General features: G+C 39.0%; 1 protein-coding gene across 2 annotated transcripts in view; it reads right to left on the reverse strand.

The window, feature by feature from the left end:
• Positions 1–5420: 5420 nt before the first annotated feature.
• The window catches only part of PLCD1 (phospholipase C delta 1), a 72759-nt gene continuing 61210 nt past the window's right edge, over positions 5421–16969 (reverse strand). The window contains exons 11-15 of one of the 2 annotated variants that reach the window (XM_081970203.1): positions 14019–14135; positions 13320–13498; positions 11606–11738; positions 9884–10033; positions 5421–6394 (exon numbers count right to left, since the gene is read on the reverse strand). In XM_081970203.1, coding sequence (XP_081826329.1) covers positions 6303–6394; positions 9884–10033; positions 11606–11738; positions 13320–13498; positions 14019–14135 — 671 coding nt within the window. In that variant the 3' untranslated portion in view covers positions 5421–6302. The remainder of the gene's footprint in view (positions 6395–9883; positions 10034–11605; positions 11739–13319; positions 13499–14018; positions 14136–16969) is intronic. The other variant, XM_081970204.1, reaches the window with a different exon arrangement.

Here is a 16969-nt window from a genome sequence, read left to right on the forward strand (position 1 = left end):
TTTAGTAGCCTTATTTGTATTTTTTTTAAAGGTTTTCTTTTTCCTTTTCCTTTTTGCATTTCCCCCTTCATTGACATCAACATGAGGAAAGGTGTTATCACACTTGGGTTCCAGTTATACACTAAATCTGATTTATATGATTTCAATTTTTGGTCCATGGATGCCATGAAAGACTTCTTGGGCTTTTATGAAGGTCATGATGGGTGAAGAATGGGTGGAATTATATTCTTACTGCAGGCCAGGATGGGATTTAAACTCCCCCCTCCATTTTATTTCTTTAGTTCAGTTTTTAACATTTTTAATAATATTATACCAAGCTACATATATTTAGTAACTAGCTGGATTCCCCATGCTTTATGATGAAATTATGTACTAGAGCTATTCTCTATTACATAATTTATGTAATCTATTACAGGAGAAATTCAGTTCACAAGCCATTGGCTCAGTGGTGGTCAGTAATTTGAAACATATAAGGGAATATCCCTCCTGCTGCCTTGAGTCAGAAAGCAGTTCCATAGGTGGAAGGCATAGACGTTTTGGTGAGGTACTGATGTTTAGTACTGTAAGGAGCCCCAGACCGCTCCTGAGTGAAGGAGTGGAACATCTGCCAGTTTGAACTGAGGTAACGGAATGTGAGGCAACTGGCAGTTGGAACAGAGTTCTTTTCAGATGGGGAGAGAGAGTAGAATGTCTAACTCCTTAGCATCAGAATGTGTTACTCACTATATATAAACACTATATGAGAAATATTAATGATCTGATGGTCATTTTGAAAGATCCTTTCTTAGCGAGCACCTAGAAATCAAGAGGAACATACGTGCCAAATTTCAAGTTTGTAGGCTTTACGGTTCTGGAGATTTTGTGATGTGTGAGTTGTATTTTGCTTGACATCCTGACAAAACCAAATTCTACTCAGAAATTTCATGTATGTCACACACATAATCCTAATTTACTCCTTATGTTTTCATGAATCCTACAGATTCCTAATCACAGATTCACTCCCAATATATATGTTATATATTCATATAACATACCAGACTACTCTGCCATTTTGAAATAAATAGCATGATCTGTCTGCAATCTCCTTTGATGCCAAATTGCAAAACAGAAAAAGACAAATAACAGGTCTTTTTTTTTAAAAAAACCATTTATCTAGGGTACTGTTTCCCAACTTTAGCACCTTTAAGATGTGTGGACATTAAGACATGTGGACTTCAACTAACAGAATTCCCCAGTCAACATGGCTGTGGTCTGGGAGTTGAACGTACATGTCTTAAAATTGCCAACAATGATCTTGCCCCTTTCCAACTAAACGGTGCTTCATAAATTGGGCCTGGGTGAATCATTTAATTGCACTATGATTGAAATCAGCTTTAGGCCTCCTATAGTAAAGTTTTCATAAATGAAGGTATCATTCAGGCAAAATTGATAGTTCTTTCCATCCCCCAGCTCTCCCCTGGATTTAGACACAGCTTTTCAAAAGTAGAGCAGAGATATAAAAACTCCAGAAACAATAGCTTTAAAACAATATTTATCTAATTTCCCTTGTGCAGGATATCCAACACCAGCTTAGCGAATACAGGAAGTCCTCGGCTTACAACCATAACTGAGCCCAAAGTTTCTGTTGCTAAGTGAAATATTTGTTAGGTGAACTTTGCCTCATTTCATGACCTTTCTTTGCCGCAGTTGTTAACTGAATCACTGCAATTAGAGCTTCCCCAATGCTTTTGCTTATCAGAAAGTCGCAAAAGGGGACCACGGGGGACTGCAACCGTCATATATTTGAATCAGTTGCCAAGCATCTGAATTTTGATCATGTGACCATGGAGATGCTGCAACAGTTGTTAAGTGTGACAAAACAGCCATAAGTCGCTTTTTTCGGTGCTGTTATAACTTTGAATAGTCACTAAATGAACTGTCATAAGTAAAGGACTACCTGTATATTAGGATTAGTTCAAACCTGTCTTCTCTGAAAGCAGGTAAGAATGCAAACCTTGCTTAATTGGATAATAAATGTTTTTTTTAATTCTAATAAAAGCAGAGGAATAAAAGCAGAGGTTCATAAGAAAAAAAATTACTTTGTACAAGGAAGCTCGAAAGAGTTCGAAAGTCTGGATAGAGCTACAAACATATACAAATAAGGCAGGAGTTCAGTTGTAGCTGTGTTATCATCTTGACTTTTCTTTAAACTCCTCCTGGAGTACATATTTGCAAGGACATTGACTCAAAACACCCGGATATGCAATTCTAGAATTTTTCTAGAATAATTCTCATTTTCAACAGTTCAAAGAAAAAAAAACTTTATTAAAGATTTCATTATATCACAGTATATCACAAATCACTGTTAAGCACTGCCAACAACTCTGTTCATTCAAATATTCATCAGGTGGATTTGAAAGAATTCCTTTTAAGTCATTTAGATTTGATAATCAAAGTTAAGTTTCGGCTCCGATCCATTGCATTTGGAATAAAACACTCTCCTTAGAAAAATCCTGCATACATTTGCAGCAAGTACAAAACATTTACAGAGACAAACAATCTCACAATTTATTTTCCTTCAAAAATAATTCCGCGATTGTAATCAAGGTTTAAACTAAATTACAGCTCATTACTAATAAAATGCTATCAACCGAATATCCACTTGCTGGAATCCATCATACTTTAATTTCACTTCTACTTTAGTTTAACTAAGCCTGGATTTAATCCACTACCATTGTGTTTACCCCAGATCCCAAACCACAAAACTGCCAGAAGTCAAAAACACAGTGTGAGGACACAGCTAACGATTTTTTTCCCTCAAAAAAAATAAAAGGATATTTTTTGCAGTTATAAAAATAAAATAAAAATCAAGCTATACGTCTACTTCTACTTTGCTGATGCAGCAAATGACAGAACATGCAATATTGGCCTTATAAGAAGCATCCTGAGGTTCTGATTGGTCAAGTTACTAGTCCTTATTGTTGCTCATTTAAACTCAAGGGGAAAAATAGGTAAGTGATGCCAGTGAAAAGTCAAAAGAGTTTCTGGGAGAATGTATGCTAGTTACAGGAAAGTTGTGAAAGCCTTTATATTGTGCATTTCCTGACTGAAGAAACTGATCAGAATTAGAAACCGCAGGGTGGAGTAAAAATAATAATAAACCAAGATGGTAGCCACTATTGTAGGCATCAAACAATATGGCCAGCCTCTTTGATTATTATTTTTTACCACACCCTGAAAATACCTCTACCTATTTTATAACTACAAGAAGGGCAGATCATCAAATCCATTTTGAGATACCAAATTAAACCTCTGGAAATATCCCAGTTTAGTCCTGGTTACTTTGTGGTGAGTCCTATTTCAACAGGATCTAACCATGGTTGGAAATGTGGCGTTCTACTATAGGAATTCCTGTAGAAAACTCTCATGGCTATGCATGGTTTATTTAAAAAAAATGGGATGAATGGACAATTCCAACAATTAGTGTTTCAACCTTGGCAGCTGAAGTGTGGACTTCAATGCCCAGAATTCCTCAGGCAGCATGGAGAATTCTGGGTGTTGAAGTCCACACATCTTCAAGTGCTCAAGATTGAAAACAATAGATTGTAATACCAGATTGTGCTTAATTTATGAACACAATTGGGGCCAGAATTTCCATTGTTAAGCAAGGCAGTTATTAAGTCACAGCAATTTTAATGACCTTTCTGGCTGGGGAATTCTGGGAGTTGAAGTCCACTTATCTTAAAGCAGCCAAGTTTTCAAAACAGCGGTTTAGAGGAAATTGTAGGAATCATATGTCCAATTTTCTATAAAACTTTTTCCAAGTTTTCCAATGTACCCTTTTTAAAATCAGATTTTTTTTAAAAAAAATGGTCACAACTTAAGTCTTTCTGTTGAATGTGCTAATATTTGCAATTTCCACTGAAGAAAAACTTGGTAATATTTCAAAAAAATCTATTGGGAATATGTGGCAAAAGGAAGAAGTAAGGTTGGAGAAAAATAACATTGTTCTTCAAAATTGAGGTTGATTACCATGGATCTCAAAAGATTTTCTGGGTCATCCCAAATATGCTTTTTTTTTTTCAAACGGCAAACAGTCAGAACTGATGAAGCTTCCTGAATGAGAAGCGAAACGTCTTCAAGCAAAGACAAAGAAAGTCCAGTTGCCTCTTGAAAAAAAAAAAAAGCACCTTTGGTAGAACCATGATCTGGATGACAGACAATCTCTACAGACTTTCGGGGTCATTCCTATAAATATCTCACCACCTGCTGGATTAGATCAACCAGTGAATGCAACTCAAAAAAATATCCAGGATTAAAGGGCGAATGACAAAAATTAAGATTAGAAGGCATCTAAAGTGGGGTTTTTTCCTAGGGTTCTTCCTATCTCATTCCCCATCCAAGATGTCATGATTAGCATTCTTGAAAATTGGCTGGTCCTGTCCTATCTACCAAAATATTTCTTGCTTTTGGTCATTGATCCCTGTAACTTCCTTCTTAATCATGATTTTCCTCATGACTGATCATTGTCTCTTACGAGTCAGACACAATTGGATAGGGGAAGCCTTCACCTTTATCTTAACACTCTTCCAGACATAACATATGTGCTGAACTGACAAATTAAGAGTCCCCCAAAAGGAAATTAATCTATCCATACAAACACACACATATATATAAACGTCTCTCTCTCTCTGTGTGTTTTCCAGCTTAACTCTGGAACGCCTCAAGCAATTCCAACCAAACTTGGTACACAGATGACTTAATCTCTGGAAACAAATATGGTGGGGGTAAGACACCTTTAACACCCCTTGGGGTGTGTCTTCTGTTGCAGCCTGTTATGCTTTAAAATGGCTTCTACTGTACTGCCGTAAAATGGCTTCTTTAGTGCAGCGCAGTGAAGTTGCCAAGGTAACGGCTTCACAGTACTCCACCAGGGGGCTCCCTCTGGTAAGGGGGAAAAAAACAACATTAGAAATTATGTTTGGTCCGGACATTTTCCCCCTATAAATAAATACCCTGGATAACAATAAAATTAATAAATCTTAGATGGAGTTTAGCAACAATGAGGATTAGCAATGCAGAGCACAGAAGCAAAGGCACTTTGATGATCCCACAGGTTGATCCTAAGATCACACCTGTATATCAAATCTGAGTTAGGTTCCTTTTCCCGTTCTCCCAATTTGGGAGTCTTTTTTTGAGGAAGCCGTCAAATATTTTAAGTTTGCATTAAAACAATGTACAGGTAGTCCTTGACTTACAACTACATTTGGAACCAGGATTTGTCTTGCTGAGTGAGTCGCCCCTGATTTTATAACTTTTTTTTTGACATGGTTGTAAACAGAGGTGCGTTGCCACCAGTAGTGGAAATTGGCACTTGCTCACCAAACCGGTTCCCTGGTTTCCGCAGCCGTTGCTTGCTTGGTTTTTAATCATTTCTTAATGTTCTGTGCATGTGCACAGCAAACCAGCAGCAATCTCGGCAGCAACCTACCCCTGGTTGTAAAGCAAGTCGCTGATGGTTGTTAAGTGTATCAGATGTTAAGTGAATCCAGTCTTCTCCCATTGACTCTGCTTAACAGAAGCCAGCTGAGACGGTCCCAAAATGCGATCATGTAATACTGAAAAAGCTGCAACTGTCACAAATACATGCCAGTTGCCAAGCTCCCAAATTTTGATCATGTGATGGTAGGGATGTTCCAATAGTCATAAGTAAGGGGACTGGACGTCAATCACTTTTTCAGTGCAGTTATAACTTTGATTGCTCAACAAATAGTGGTAAGTTAAGGACTAGATGTACACGTTTTTCTTTTTCTTCATATCTTCCCTAAACAGTTTCTTCCTTCTGACACCCACTTTTTATAAAGCAATTGTCCTTCATTTAACACAGGGAATGTGTGTTTTTCCCACTGACACTTGCACTGTCATACCAGAAAACATAAAATTTGGGGAAGTGCAAACGTAATTCAGATTGCATTAAAATAAACCTAAAAAAAAAAACATATTTACTCTTTATTACTACTATTCCTCCTACAACACCAGTAAGAGCTCCTGAGAATTGTGGGCTGCTTCTTTTGCCCTAGAAAAGGAACTAGGATTAAAAGTTAAAGCACAACTTTTAAAAGGCAATATTTTTCTAGCTGTTTTCCAATGTTAAATATTCAACTGGCATTAAGGCGCAAATGGGTCACCACACACTGCCTCCGAAGAGCTGAGTATTTTTTCTTTGCCAGGCTATGGGGACCAAAAGTCTGTCTGGAAATGTAAAAAAAAAAGAGAGAGAGAGAGAAATTGCTTGTGCATTCCCTGAAGTTTGTTTCTTCTTTTTAACAATTGTCCCAAATGCTGATATGCACAAAAAGTGTGGTAGATGGGTACTGATCTCCATTCTTTGTCAAAAGGTGAATGTGGCGGTAGCCTTGAGAAGGGGAAGAAAAAAGAAAAAGAAGCATTAATATTTGTTTTCTTTTGGCATCTTTTAATTGCTGGTGAGCTAAGTATCAGCCCACTTTTTTTTGATAGATCTCTAGGCATCAAAGTTGTCCAAATTGGGAAGATGTCATCACTGTCACATTTATGCCCATTGTTCTCACCTAGGCTTCCCAAGAGCATGAAGCCAACTCCTTGTCCCAATAAAACCTCTTTTGTTTAGATTAAAGGGAATTCCTCTCCAGCAAAGTACTGGAAAACAGTCTTCCAAGATATTTCACAACTACAGACCTTTATCAGGCTTGGAGAGCTGCCAGGCCGATATCTTCCAAACGCCAAGCTGTAGCAGCAATTACTTGGCAAGAAATCAGGAACAGATCTTCACCCTAATGAATTGAACTAATTGTCTCCGGCAAATTTCACTCCTCTTTCGCTCCTCTTTATTCCCTACAAGAGGGGCCATTCACCGTCCACCTGTGCCTTTACTCCCGAGTTGACCCTTGTTCCTTAGCTGTTCCCTTCTCCTGGCAGCTCTGCACATGCGCACACTGGGAACAGGCTCCAGCTGTTCTTCTGCCCCATTGATATCAGACTCCGAAGGCAGCTGATAACTGACATACGGTCCTGGCCCCCTCTCTGCCTCCGACACAGAGCCCTCCTCCGAGCCTTCTCCAGACTCCAGGACTGGCCCATGTTCCTCCCCAACCTCCTCACTGTCCGAATCTGCTACCAGATCCGCTGGTCGCTGGTGGGCCACAACACCCATCATCATTTATAGGCCACTGAACTCAAAAAGATTCCAGATGGCTTACAAAACTAGAATCCTGCTATAAAAAGGCTAAAATTTTAAATGTATTGTCTTTTAAATTCGGTTTGTTTTTTTTTGGAAATGGGTTTAATCTTTTTTAACTTTTGGGATGTGTTTTTTTTTAATGTTGTATGCCGCCCTGAGTCCTTTTGGAGAAGGGCAGCATATAAATCCAAACAAACAAACAAACAAAAATCAGATGGACAACCTAAATTAAAATGATCCAATCAACTGCAACATCAGCAATAGATCGGGCAAGATTCCTGCGTTTTCTGTGCTTGAAAATTACTTTGCAGAAAGGGCTGCTACAAGGAGCAATTTAGAAGCAAAGGATGAAAAACAGGCTTGATTTCTTCCGTAGTAATAATCACACTCCTTTGGTTCAGCAAGGAAAATCCGAAAACTAAGGTACCATTGCTACCTCTGCAATGAGTAGTTTGCTCATTTAATAGGCTTAGTAGGCTGTTTTTCAACTATGGCATCCTTAGGATATGTCAGCATCAATTCCCCAGCCATTTTAAAGCAGCCAAGGTTTAGAAACATTGATTTATATCCTCAAAGTGAACTCAGAATAATCCAAAAGGATCCATTCCAACACACACACAAAAATATTTCCATTGCTGGGACTGTTCCCCAGAATAATCAGGACTTTTTAACTTTTAAAAAAGAAATGTACATGAATTGCAGGTAGCTTACATACCACAGGTACTTACAACCAAAATGGGAACAGAATTTGAATTGCTAAGGAAGGAAGTTGTTAAATGTGGGATTGCTGCAACGGTCAGACAGTTGTAAATCGATTTTTTAAAACTATTGTTGCAATTCCTTTTTATGGACAGTAGAGGGCGATATGCTCCCAAACAAGGACTCTTGCTTCATAACAACCAGCTCCCAAGGTGCTTAATTAAATACCCATCGTTCCCATCCAGCTTTTCCTTGTGGGATTTTGCCCAGTGAGGTAAAATCTTGCTCAATGGGCAAAAAATGTTGGGCAAGCTTGGGAACTGGAAGAACTGGAGAAGTTGGAGAAGGGGAGACAGAAGAAATTATTGAAAAGTCTAAAATCCTTCACTTAATTTCCAATTTTATCGGTTCACTTGCCTCCAAATTCTTTTCTTTCAGCTTCTGAGAAAACTTCCATAGTAGCATCCCTCAAGATCTGCAGTAAATTTTCAACTGAATGGAATATACCAGGGGTGTCCAAACTTGGGAACTTTAAGACTTGTGGACTTCAACTCCCAGAATTCCCCAGCCAGCATGAAATATACATACTATATACACCATTAAATCAATAGTCCTCAATTTACAACCATTCGTTTCGTGACCGGTTGAAGTTGCAATGGCACTGAGAAAACTTCCCTCGCGCTTAATTTGGTCACAGCATCCCCAGAGTCCTCACATGATCAAAATTCAAGCACTTGGCAACTGGCATATATTTACAACGGTTGTGGAATCTCACAATTCTGTGATCACCATATATGACCTTCCTGATTGGTTTCCAAAGTCAAAAGAGGAAGTTGGATTTGGTTAACAACTGGGCGATTTATTTAAGAAAAGTAATGATTCGTTTAATGTCCATGGCAAAAAGGATCATAAAATTAGGCATGACTCTCTTAACAACGGTCATCTTTAGCAACAAAATTTCTGTTTACAATTGTAAGCTGAGGACTGCCTGTGACTCTTAAGAGATAAGAGTCCTTTAGTACAGGTAGTCCTTGACTTACGACCACAATTGAGCCCCAAATTTCTGTTGCCAAGTGAGACAATTGTTAGGTTTTACGCCATTTTACATTCTTTCTTGCCATGGTTGTTCAGTAAATCACTGTCGTTATTAAGTTAGTGAATCTGGCTTCCCCATTCACTTTGCTTGACAGACATGACCTTGGGACACAGCAATGGTCATAAGTATGAGTCAGTTGCCAAACGTATGAATTTTGATCATGGGGATGATGCAATGGTCGTAAGTGTGAAAAACGATCATAATTTACCTTTTTCAATGCTGTTATAACTTCGAACGTCACTAAATGAACTGTCCTACGTTGAGAACTACCTGTAGTAAGTGGGGCTTTACCCATGTGTAAAGTGCACATTAAATTGTATGTAATGTGCAAAATTGTTAAGACTTTCTTGGATTTTGGTTATTTCTATTACAATAAAAATCTTGGTTTTGGCTTTCCTTAGCATTTGATATTGGCTGAATTTACCCCATAAAATAACCCTTGTAACCATGAATGGAAGAAACTTTAATTAGTGTTTTTAAATCATTATTATTATACAGCAGTTGTAGGTAATGATCGTTTTGCTTTTATTGTTTTATTGGATTGTTGCTCCCTACACACTCATTTTTCACAAGACAAGCAACCACATAAATTTGATTAATAAATAACATATGAATGTTTTGAAGAGTTATTATATAACGGTTTTAGGTAATAATTGTTTTATATTTATTGTTTATCAGATTGCCATACGCCACCCAAAGTTATTTTCCAGGACAAAGGATGGCCCATATAAACTTGATTAAAAATTAAATAAATTAATATTTATATTATTATTATAATACCCTAAACTTTTCCATGACACCAACAGGCCAGGAAAACAACCCTCTCCCCTTTGAACCAACAGTGGTGTTCTGGGTGAAAAAGCTACCCAAAAAAAATAAAAAATACTCACCTCGCTTCAGACTTGTGAAAGGGGCTGTGAATTGCCCAATAAAATCATTTTTTGTTGAGGCATCAAAGTCTTCTACCATAAAACGGACCAGGGCAAGTTGCGGTACGTCAATTTCAAACTCAAATGTTTCGTTCCAGGCTGGATTAAAACCTGGGCAAAAGCAAAGCAGAACCAAATGTTTATTTATTTTATCTCACCTTTATAATTTTTAATTTTTATTTATATATATGCATTTATTAGGTAGGTAGGTGCTAGACAGGTAAGTAGATAGGTGGGTAGGTAGGTAGGTAGATGATAGATAAATAGATTGACAGATAGATAGATAGATAGATAGATAGATAGATAGATAGATAGATAGATAGATATGGATGAATGGATGGATGGATGGATAGAGATAGATGATGATAGATAGATAGATAGATAGATAGATAGATAGATAGATAGATAGATAGATGATAGATAGATGATAGATAGATGATAGATGATAGATAGATAGATAGATGATAGATAGATAGATATGGATGGATGGATGGATGGATGGATGGATATAGATAGATGATGATAGATAGATAGATAGATAGATAGATAGATAGATAGATAGATAGATAGATAGATAGATAGATGATAGATAGATGATAGATAGATAGATGATAGATAGATAGATAGATGATAGATAGATAGATGATAGATAGATAGATAGATAGATAGATAGATAGATAGATAGATAGATAGATAGATAGATATGGATGAATGGATGGATGGATAGAGATAGATGATGATGATGATGATAGATAGATAGATAGATAGATAGATAGAGATAGATAGATGATAGATAGATAGATAGATAGATAGATAGATAGATGATAGATAGATAGATAGATAGATAGATAGATAGATAGATAGATAGATAGATAGATAGATAGATATGGATGAATGGATGGATGGATAGAGATAGATGATGATGATGATGATAGATAGATAGATAGATAGATAGATAGATAGATAGATAGATAGATAGATAGATGATAGATAGATAGATAGATGATAGATAGATAGATAGATAGATAGATAGATAGATAGATAGATAGATAGATAGATAGATATGGATGAATGGATGGATGGATAGAGATAGATGATGATGATGATAGATAGGTAGGTAGGTAGGTAGGTAGGTAGGTAGATAGATAGATAAGATAGATAGATAGATAGATAGATAGATAGATAGATAGATAGATAGATAGAGATAGATAGATAGATAGATAGATAGATAGATAGATAGATATGGATGAATGGATAGATAGATAGATATGAATAGATAGATAGATAGATAGATAGATAGATAGATAGATAGATAGATGATAGATAGACAGACAGACAGACAGACAGACAGACAGACAGACAGACAGATGATATAGATGAATGGATAGATTTTTTTCCTTTTTTCATTGAAGACGTTTCGCTTCTCAACCAAGAAGCTTCTTCAGTTCTGACTGAATGATTGAAAATGGAAAGATTTATATTCTGGTCATTAGTACTCTTTCTGTGAGTCACTGAAGTCACTTCCTTCCTCCACCATACAGTCAGAACTGAAGAAGCTTCTTGGATGAGAAGTGAAACGTCTTCAAAGAAAAAAACAAGGACGTCTCGTTTCCTCTTGAAAAAGCACCTTTGGGATAACCATGGCCTGGGGTGACTGAGAATCTCCACAGACATTCCTCTTACCATTATTATCAATAACTTTTGTTTGGTTCTTCCCGTTATCCCGCTGAACCCCGTGGATCTCCACAATCACCTTGGGGTCCACAATGGAATTTTTGCTTTTGTTGACTTTTGGCAGTTGTTGGCCAGAGATGATCTGCGAGAAAAGGGAAGTCGAAAGAGAAAATCAAGGTCTCAATTTCTTGGCAGAGGTCCTAAGCCCACCCTAACCTTCAAATTCTCAGTTCCATAAGTGTGTGCAGAAAAAGTATATATTGTATTATTTCACTTTGATTTCGACATGGCTCATCTTGAGCGTGAAACAAATTCCTTTGAAATTAGAAAAGGTTTTAAGTATAAAACGGTATGTTTTGCACTCACAGCAGACTTTCAAACTTGGGCTCTTCCCTGCAGAAGGATGTCATTTTCAGTCCTCGGCTTACAACCATTCATTTAGTGAACCATTCAAAGTTATGATGGCACTGAAAACAGTGGCTTATGACCATTACTCACACTTATGACCATGGCATTATCCCGATGGTCACATGATCAAAATTCAGACACCCGGCCACTGACTCATGTTTATGACAATTACAATGTCCCTTTTGCGACCTTCTGAGAAGCACAAATCAATGGGGAAGCCAGGTTCACTTAACCACTTAAGAAAGTTTGTAAAATTGAGCAAAACTCATTTAACAAGTGTCTCACTTAGCAACAAAAATTTTGGGCTCAACTGTAGTCGTAGTCAAGGACTACCTGCAGTTTTCATATTCTCAGCTAAAAGAAAGCTTTAATACAGGAATTGGAAATTGCAAAACAAAATTTGAAACGGAACTATTTATAAATGATTATATACTGGTTTTCCTCGACTTACGACTCTTCAGAGTTATGAACCGCCTGAAAAAGGGGATCTTACAACCTGGGTCCAAAGCTCTGATGGCCATCCTCCCCAGTGGTCATACCACCACACTTTGGGCACTCAGCATTATAGCTATTTCAATGTCCTGCAGTCATGTGATCACATTTCATGATAAGGAGAAATTTTCTGACAGGGAGAACAATCAACGCATGGAACAGAAGTTGCCTTCAGAAGTTGTGGGAGCTTCATCACTGGAAGCTTTCAAGAAGAGACTGGACTGCCATCTATCAGAAATGGTGTAGGGTCTGCTGCTTGGGCAGGGGGTTGGACTAGATGGCCTACAAGATCCCTTCCAACTCTTGTTAATCTGTTAAACTCTCTTGCTGACCATTTCTTCTAATTTTCAGCCAAACCATGTCATGGATTCATTTAATGACTGCAGCAATCCCTTAATGTCCCCACCAAAATGTCATAAAATTGGTTTGGTCATGTGACCGACCCTATTTTACAACCATTATGACTGTAATGAGTAAGCTCCACTTCAGTTGTAACTCAAGGACTGAATTATTTGCCTGTAAGAGCAGAACTGTATAAACTTCTATTTAAGATTTGAAACAGAAGAACAAGAGAAGGTGACAGACTTGGGGACTTCTAAAAATGTTGGAAAACATCCCCCTTTCTCACTCATACATGACTTTTGTCTTTTTAATCCAGAAGACGCAGACTTTCACATATAAAACAGATATTTGGACCATAAGCAATTGTATGCACTCCTAACATCTTTGGATACCTCTTGTAGATTGGAGGCAAAAATTACCCTATTCAGAGGCAGATATGCTGGAGAACTGCATGTTATGAAATTGTGTTCTCCACTCTTACCTTAACCTGGAATTTTTTAGGGTGGTACCACGGTCCCTCCGTAATGGATCTGGGGTTGAATTTGGACTGCTCGTTCCGAAGAAATTCTGGCTTTAGGATATAGCCGCAGCCTCCGTTTTCTTGGAATCGACCCTGGTGGATATCCATTTCCGAGCACCTGGACTGGAAATTCAAGGCAACTGGGAGGAAATGTAGGAACAAAGGTAAGTCAGTGGTTTTGGCTATTCATCTTCATCTTCATCATTACCACACCAATCATATTTTTATCTAGCTGACTTCATTAGCAGCTATTGTCTATGGAGATTCTCATCCATCCAGGTCACGGTTGTCCCCAAGGTGCTTTTTTTTTCAAAACACAACTGGACTTCCTCTGTTTTTTTCTTTGAAGACGTTTCGCTTCTCATCCAAGGAGCTTCTTCAGTTTTGTCTGATTCACCATTAGGTCTGAACCGATGAAGCTTCTTGGACGAGAAGCGAAACGTCTTCAAGAAAAAAGCAAGAAAGTCCAGTTGCCTCTTGAAAAAAGCACTATATCACCATTCTCTGCCTCCCGAGTCCCAGCTGAATGGGAGGGAATGGGGATTTTGCAGTATCCTTACCCTGCCACGCCCACTAAGCCACAGCCACCAAAGCCATGCCCACAGAACTGGTAGTAAAAAAATTTCAATCCCACCACTGATGTATCTTCAATATAGTTACCTATCTGGCAACCCATGTTCCACATCTCGACAGGGTTATAGTTGGACGAGTCGGTCCTCCAACCTGCTGGATAGATCCTGCTTAGGTGCTGGACATTATGATGTATTAGGTCAATCCCTTGGTGAAAAATAAGAAATAGATACATTTTTTAATTACCCCTCTCTCTCAGGACGCCATATATACCTACACCCATGAATAAATAAATATATATTTAGTTATTCAGGTCTTGGCGTATTCGGGTCTGTTCCGGTGTAAGGTTGAGAGTATCTTGGCAACGTTTCAATGATGTCCCACTCGCCGTCTTCAGGCTGTTGCCTTCGGCTTCGTGCTTGTGTGAGCAAAGCATGATTGCAACATCCTGGGAGGTTGGCTACTTACACAAAGGCTCAGGATGTTACCACGCAGCCAACCCCCCAGGATGTTGCAGCACAGGACTCTAGAGCTCAGGATGTCATCACACAGCCTATTACCCAGGTCGTTACAACACAAAAGACTAATGGACACACAGCCAGTACCTCAGCCACACAGGATATGAAACAGCCGTCTAATCTGCATACATCAACTCCATCAACTAATCAAGCTGTAACAAAACAGCCAACCAATCCACTTAAAGCAACAAAGCCAGCACTCCACACACCCCACCAATATTTATAGAAAGACGGCAGTTCCGATCACGCTCTGCTCGCACAAGCACGAAGCCGAAGGGACCAGCCTGAAGATGGCGAGTAGGACCTTGTCGAAACGTCGTTAAGATACTCTCAACCTTACACGGGAAAAGACCCGAATATGCCAAGACCTGCATATACACCCTATATATTCAATATTCTGGATCAGAAAACGGAGAAATTTGGATAAGCAATTCATAAGGTAAAGGTTTCCCCTATCCGATCTGAATTTTGAGTATTAACTAAGGGAGCCAGCCTTGTAGTGGAAATCTAAAGCTGTATGCCTATTATTATATTTATTTTTTTAAGCCAAAGCACATGCATGGAAAGCTGAGTACATGTGGTGCTAGTAAAGCGTGCACATGCGCATATGCGCACTCACATTTGCGAACCGGCAGGAAAAATAAGTGAATACCACCTCTGTCCAGCATGGCTATAAACCAAAGGCACACATAACACTCTTACCTTTTCACTCAGGTGGTACCTATTTATCTACTTGCATTTGCATGCTTTCAAACTACCAGCTGTGGCAAGAAAGGGGAACTGATCCTGTCATGTGGCACTCGGGTCTCGAACCTGGCCAATCAACTGTCCAGCTGACAAGCTCAGTGTCTTTAACTGCTGAGCCATCGTGCTCCCAAACAACCCATAATTCATGGGATTTAATACCAGGCCAAATCATAATAGCTACAAGGTGGTTTTTAACTGGTGCATACAAAATGCAGCTATCTGAGTCATGACGACCTCTGAAAGGCTGCAAGTTATTTCCTGTCCAGGAGGAAGTCTTTGTAGAAGACTACAAAGCCCTCTCAGCACTGCCAGACTCGTGAGAAAGGCAATTTTTGGACTATTTGGAAGGCAATCAGAAATGTCCTTCCTTAGCCCCCAATATTTTCTGCAGCCCTCCTATTTGATCAAATCAATGGTTCAAAAGTTACTATCATATTTTTCAGACTATAAGACACACCGGAGTATAAGGCGCACCAAGATTTTGAAGAGGCAAATTTTTTAAAAAAGCTTTTGCACTCTGCAGACCTCCGAAATCCTCTGCATGCCTCGTTTTTTTTTTTTTTGCAGAAACAGGGCATGCATAAGATTTGGAAGGCTTCTAAAGTGCTCCTGGGGGCTGAGGGGAGGGCAAAAATGAGCAAAAAATGGCTTGTTTTTTGCTGGGTTTTCCCCCTCCCCAGCCCCCAAGAGCACTTTGTAGCCTCCCAAACCCTCTGCACGTCCATTTTTTGCAAAAAATGGGATGTGCGGGAGTGGAGTTTTGGGAGGCCAAAGATTTTCACCGACTTTTTTTGGGGGGGAAAGGTGCATCTTCTACTCTGAAAAATACAGTCGTTCAGGAGGAAGGGAGGGGAGGGGAGAAGGGAAAAGGAAAGGGGGAAAAGAAGGGAGAAGAGGTGGGAGGGAGGGAAGAAAGAAGGAAGGAAGGAAGGAAGGAGGGAGGGAAGGAGGGAGGGAGAGAAATTGTGGCAATTGTAAAGCAAACACTATACTTGTTAAGCAAATTCATTGTCTACAGTAGACATTTGTTACCGGAAACCAAAACTACCGTATTTTTCGGAGTATAAGACGCACCTTTTTTCCTCAAAAGAGAGGCTGAAAATCTGAGTGCATCTTATACACCAAATACAGCATTTCTTGCATCCCGAAATGCCTCCCCTTCACCAAAATGGCTGTGCATACCCTTATGGAGGCTTTCAGAGAGCTCCTGGGGGCTGGGGAGGGCAGAAATGAGCAGAAAACGGGCCTTTTTTTGCCTCCCCAGCCCCAGCAGCACTCTATAAGCCTCCATAATGCTATGCATGCAATTCTTTTGACACAAAATGGGCCGGTTATTTGCTTGCTTTTGGGGCCCCTACCCCCCAGGAGCACTCTGCAAGCCTCCCCCCCAAAGGCTATTCATGCCTTTTGGGGGAGAAAAAATGGGCCCGTTTTGGGGAGGTTTGCAGAGTGTACAAACTTTGTTTTTTTCTTTTGGAAAGCTCTTTAATTGATTGACGAGAATTACATTGATTGAGTGCTGTGGCAACAGAAACACCTATTTACTGTATTACTCTCTTTCTCTCTCTCTCTATCCCTCTCCCTCCCTACCTACACACACTCTCTCTCCCTACCTCCCTACCGTATTTCTCTATATATCTCTATTTCTCTCTATCCCTTTACCTACCTACCTACCTACCTACCTACTTAACTACTCTCTCTCTCCCTACCTATCTACTGTATTTCTCTCTCTCTATTACTCTCTCTATCCCTTTATCTACCTACCTAGCTACCTAA

This window comes from Natrix helvetica (assembly GCF_964273705.1).
Source record: "Natrix helvetica genome assembly, chromosome: Z".
Classification (NCBI taxonomy): Eukaryota; Metazoa; Chordata; class Lepidosauria; order Squamata; family Natricidae; genus Natrix; species Natrix helvetica.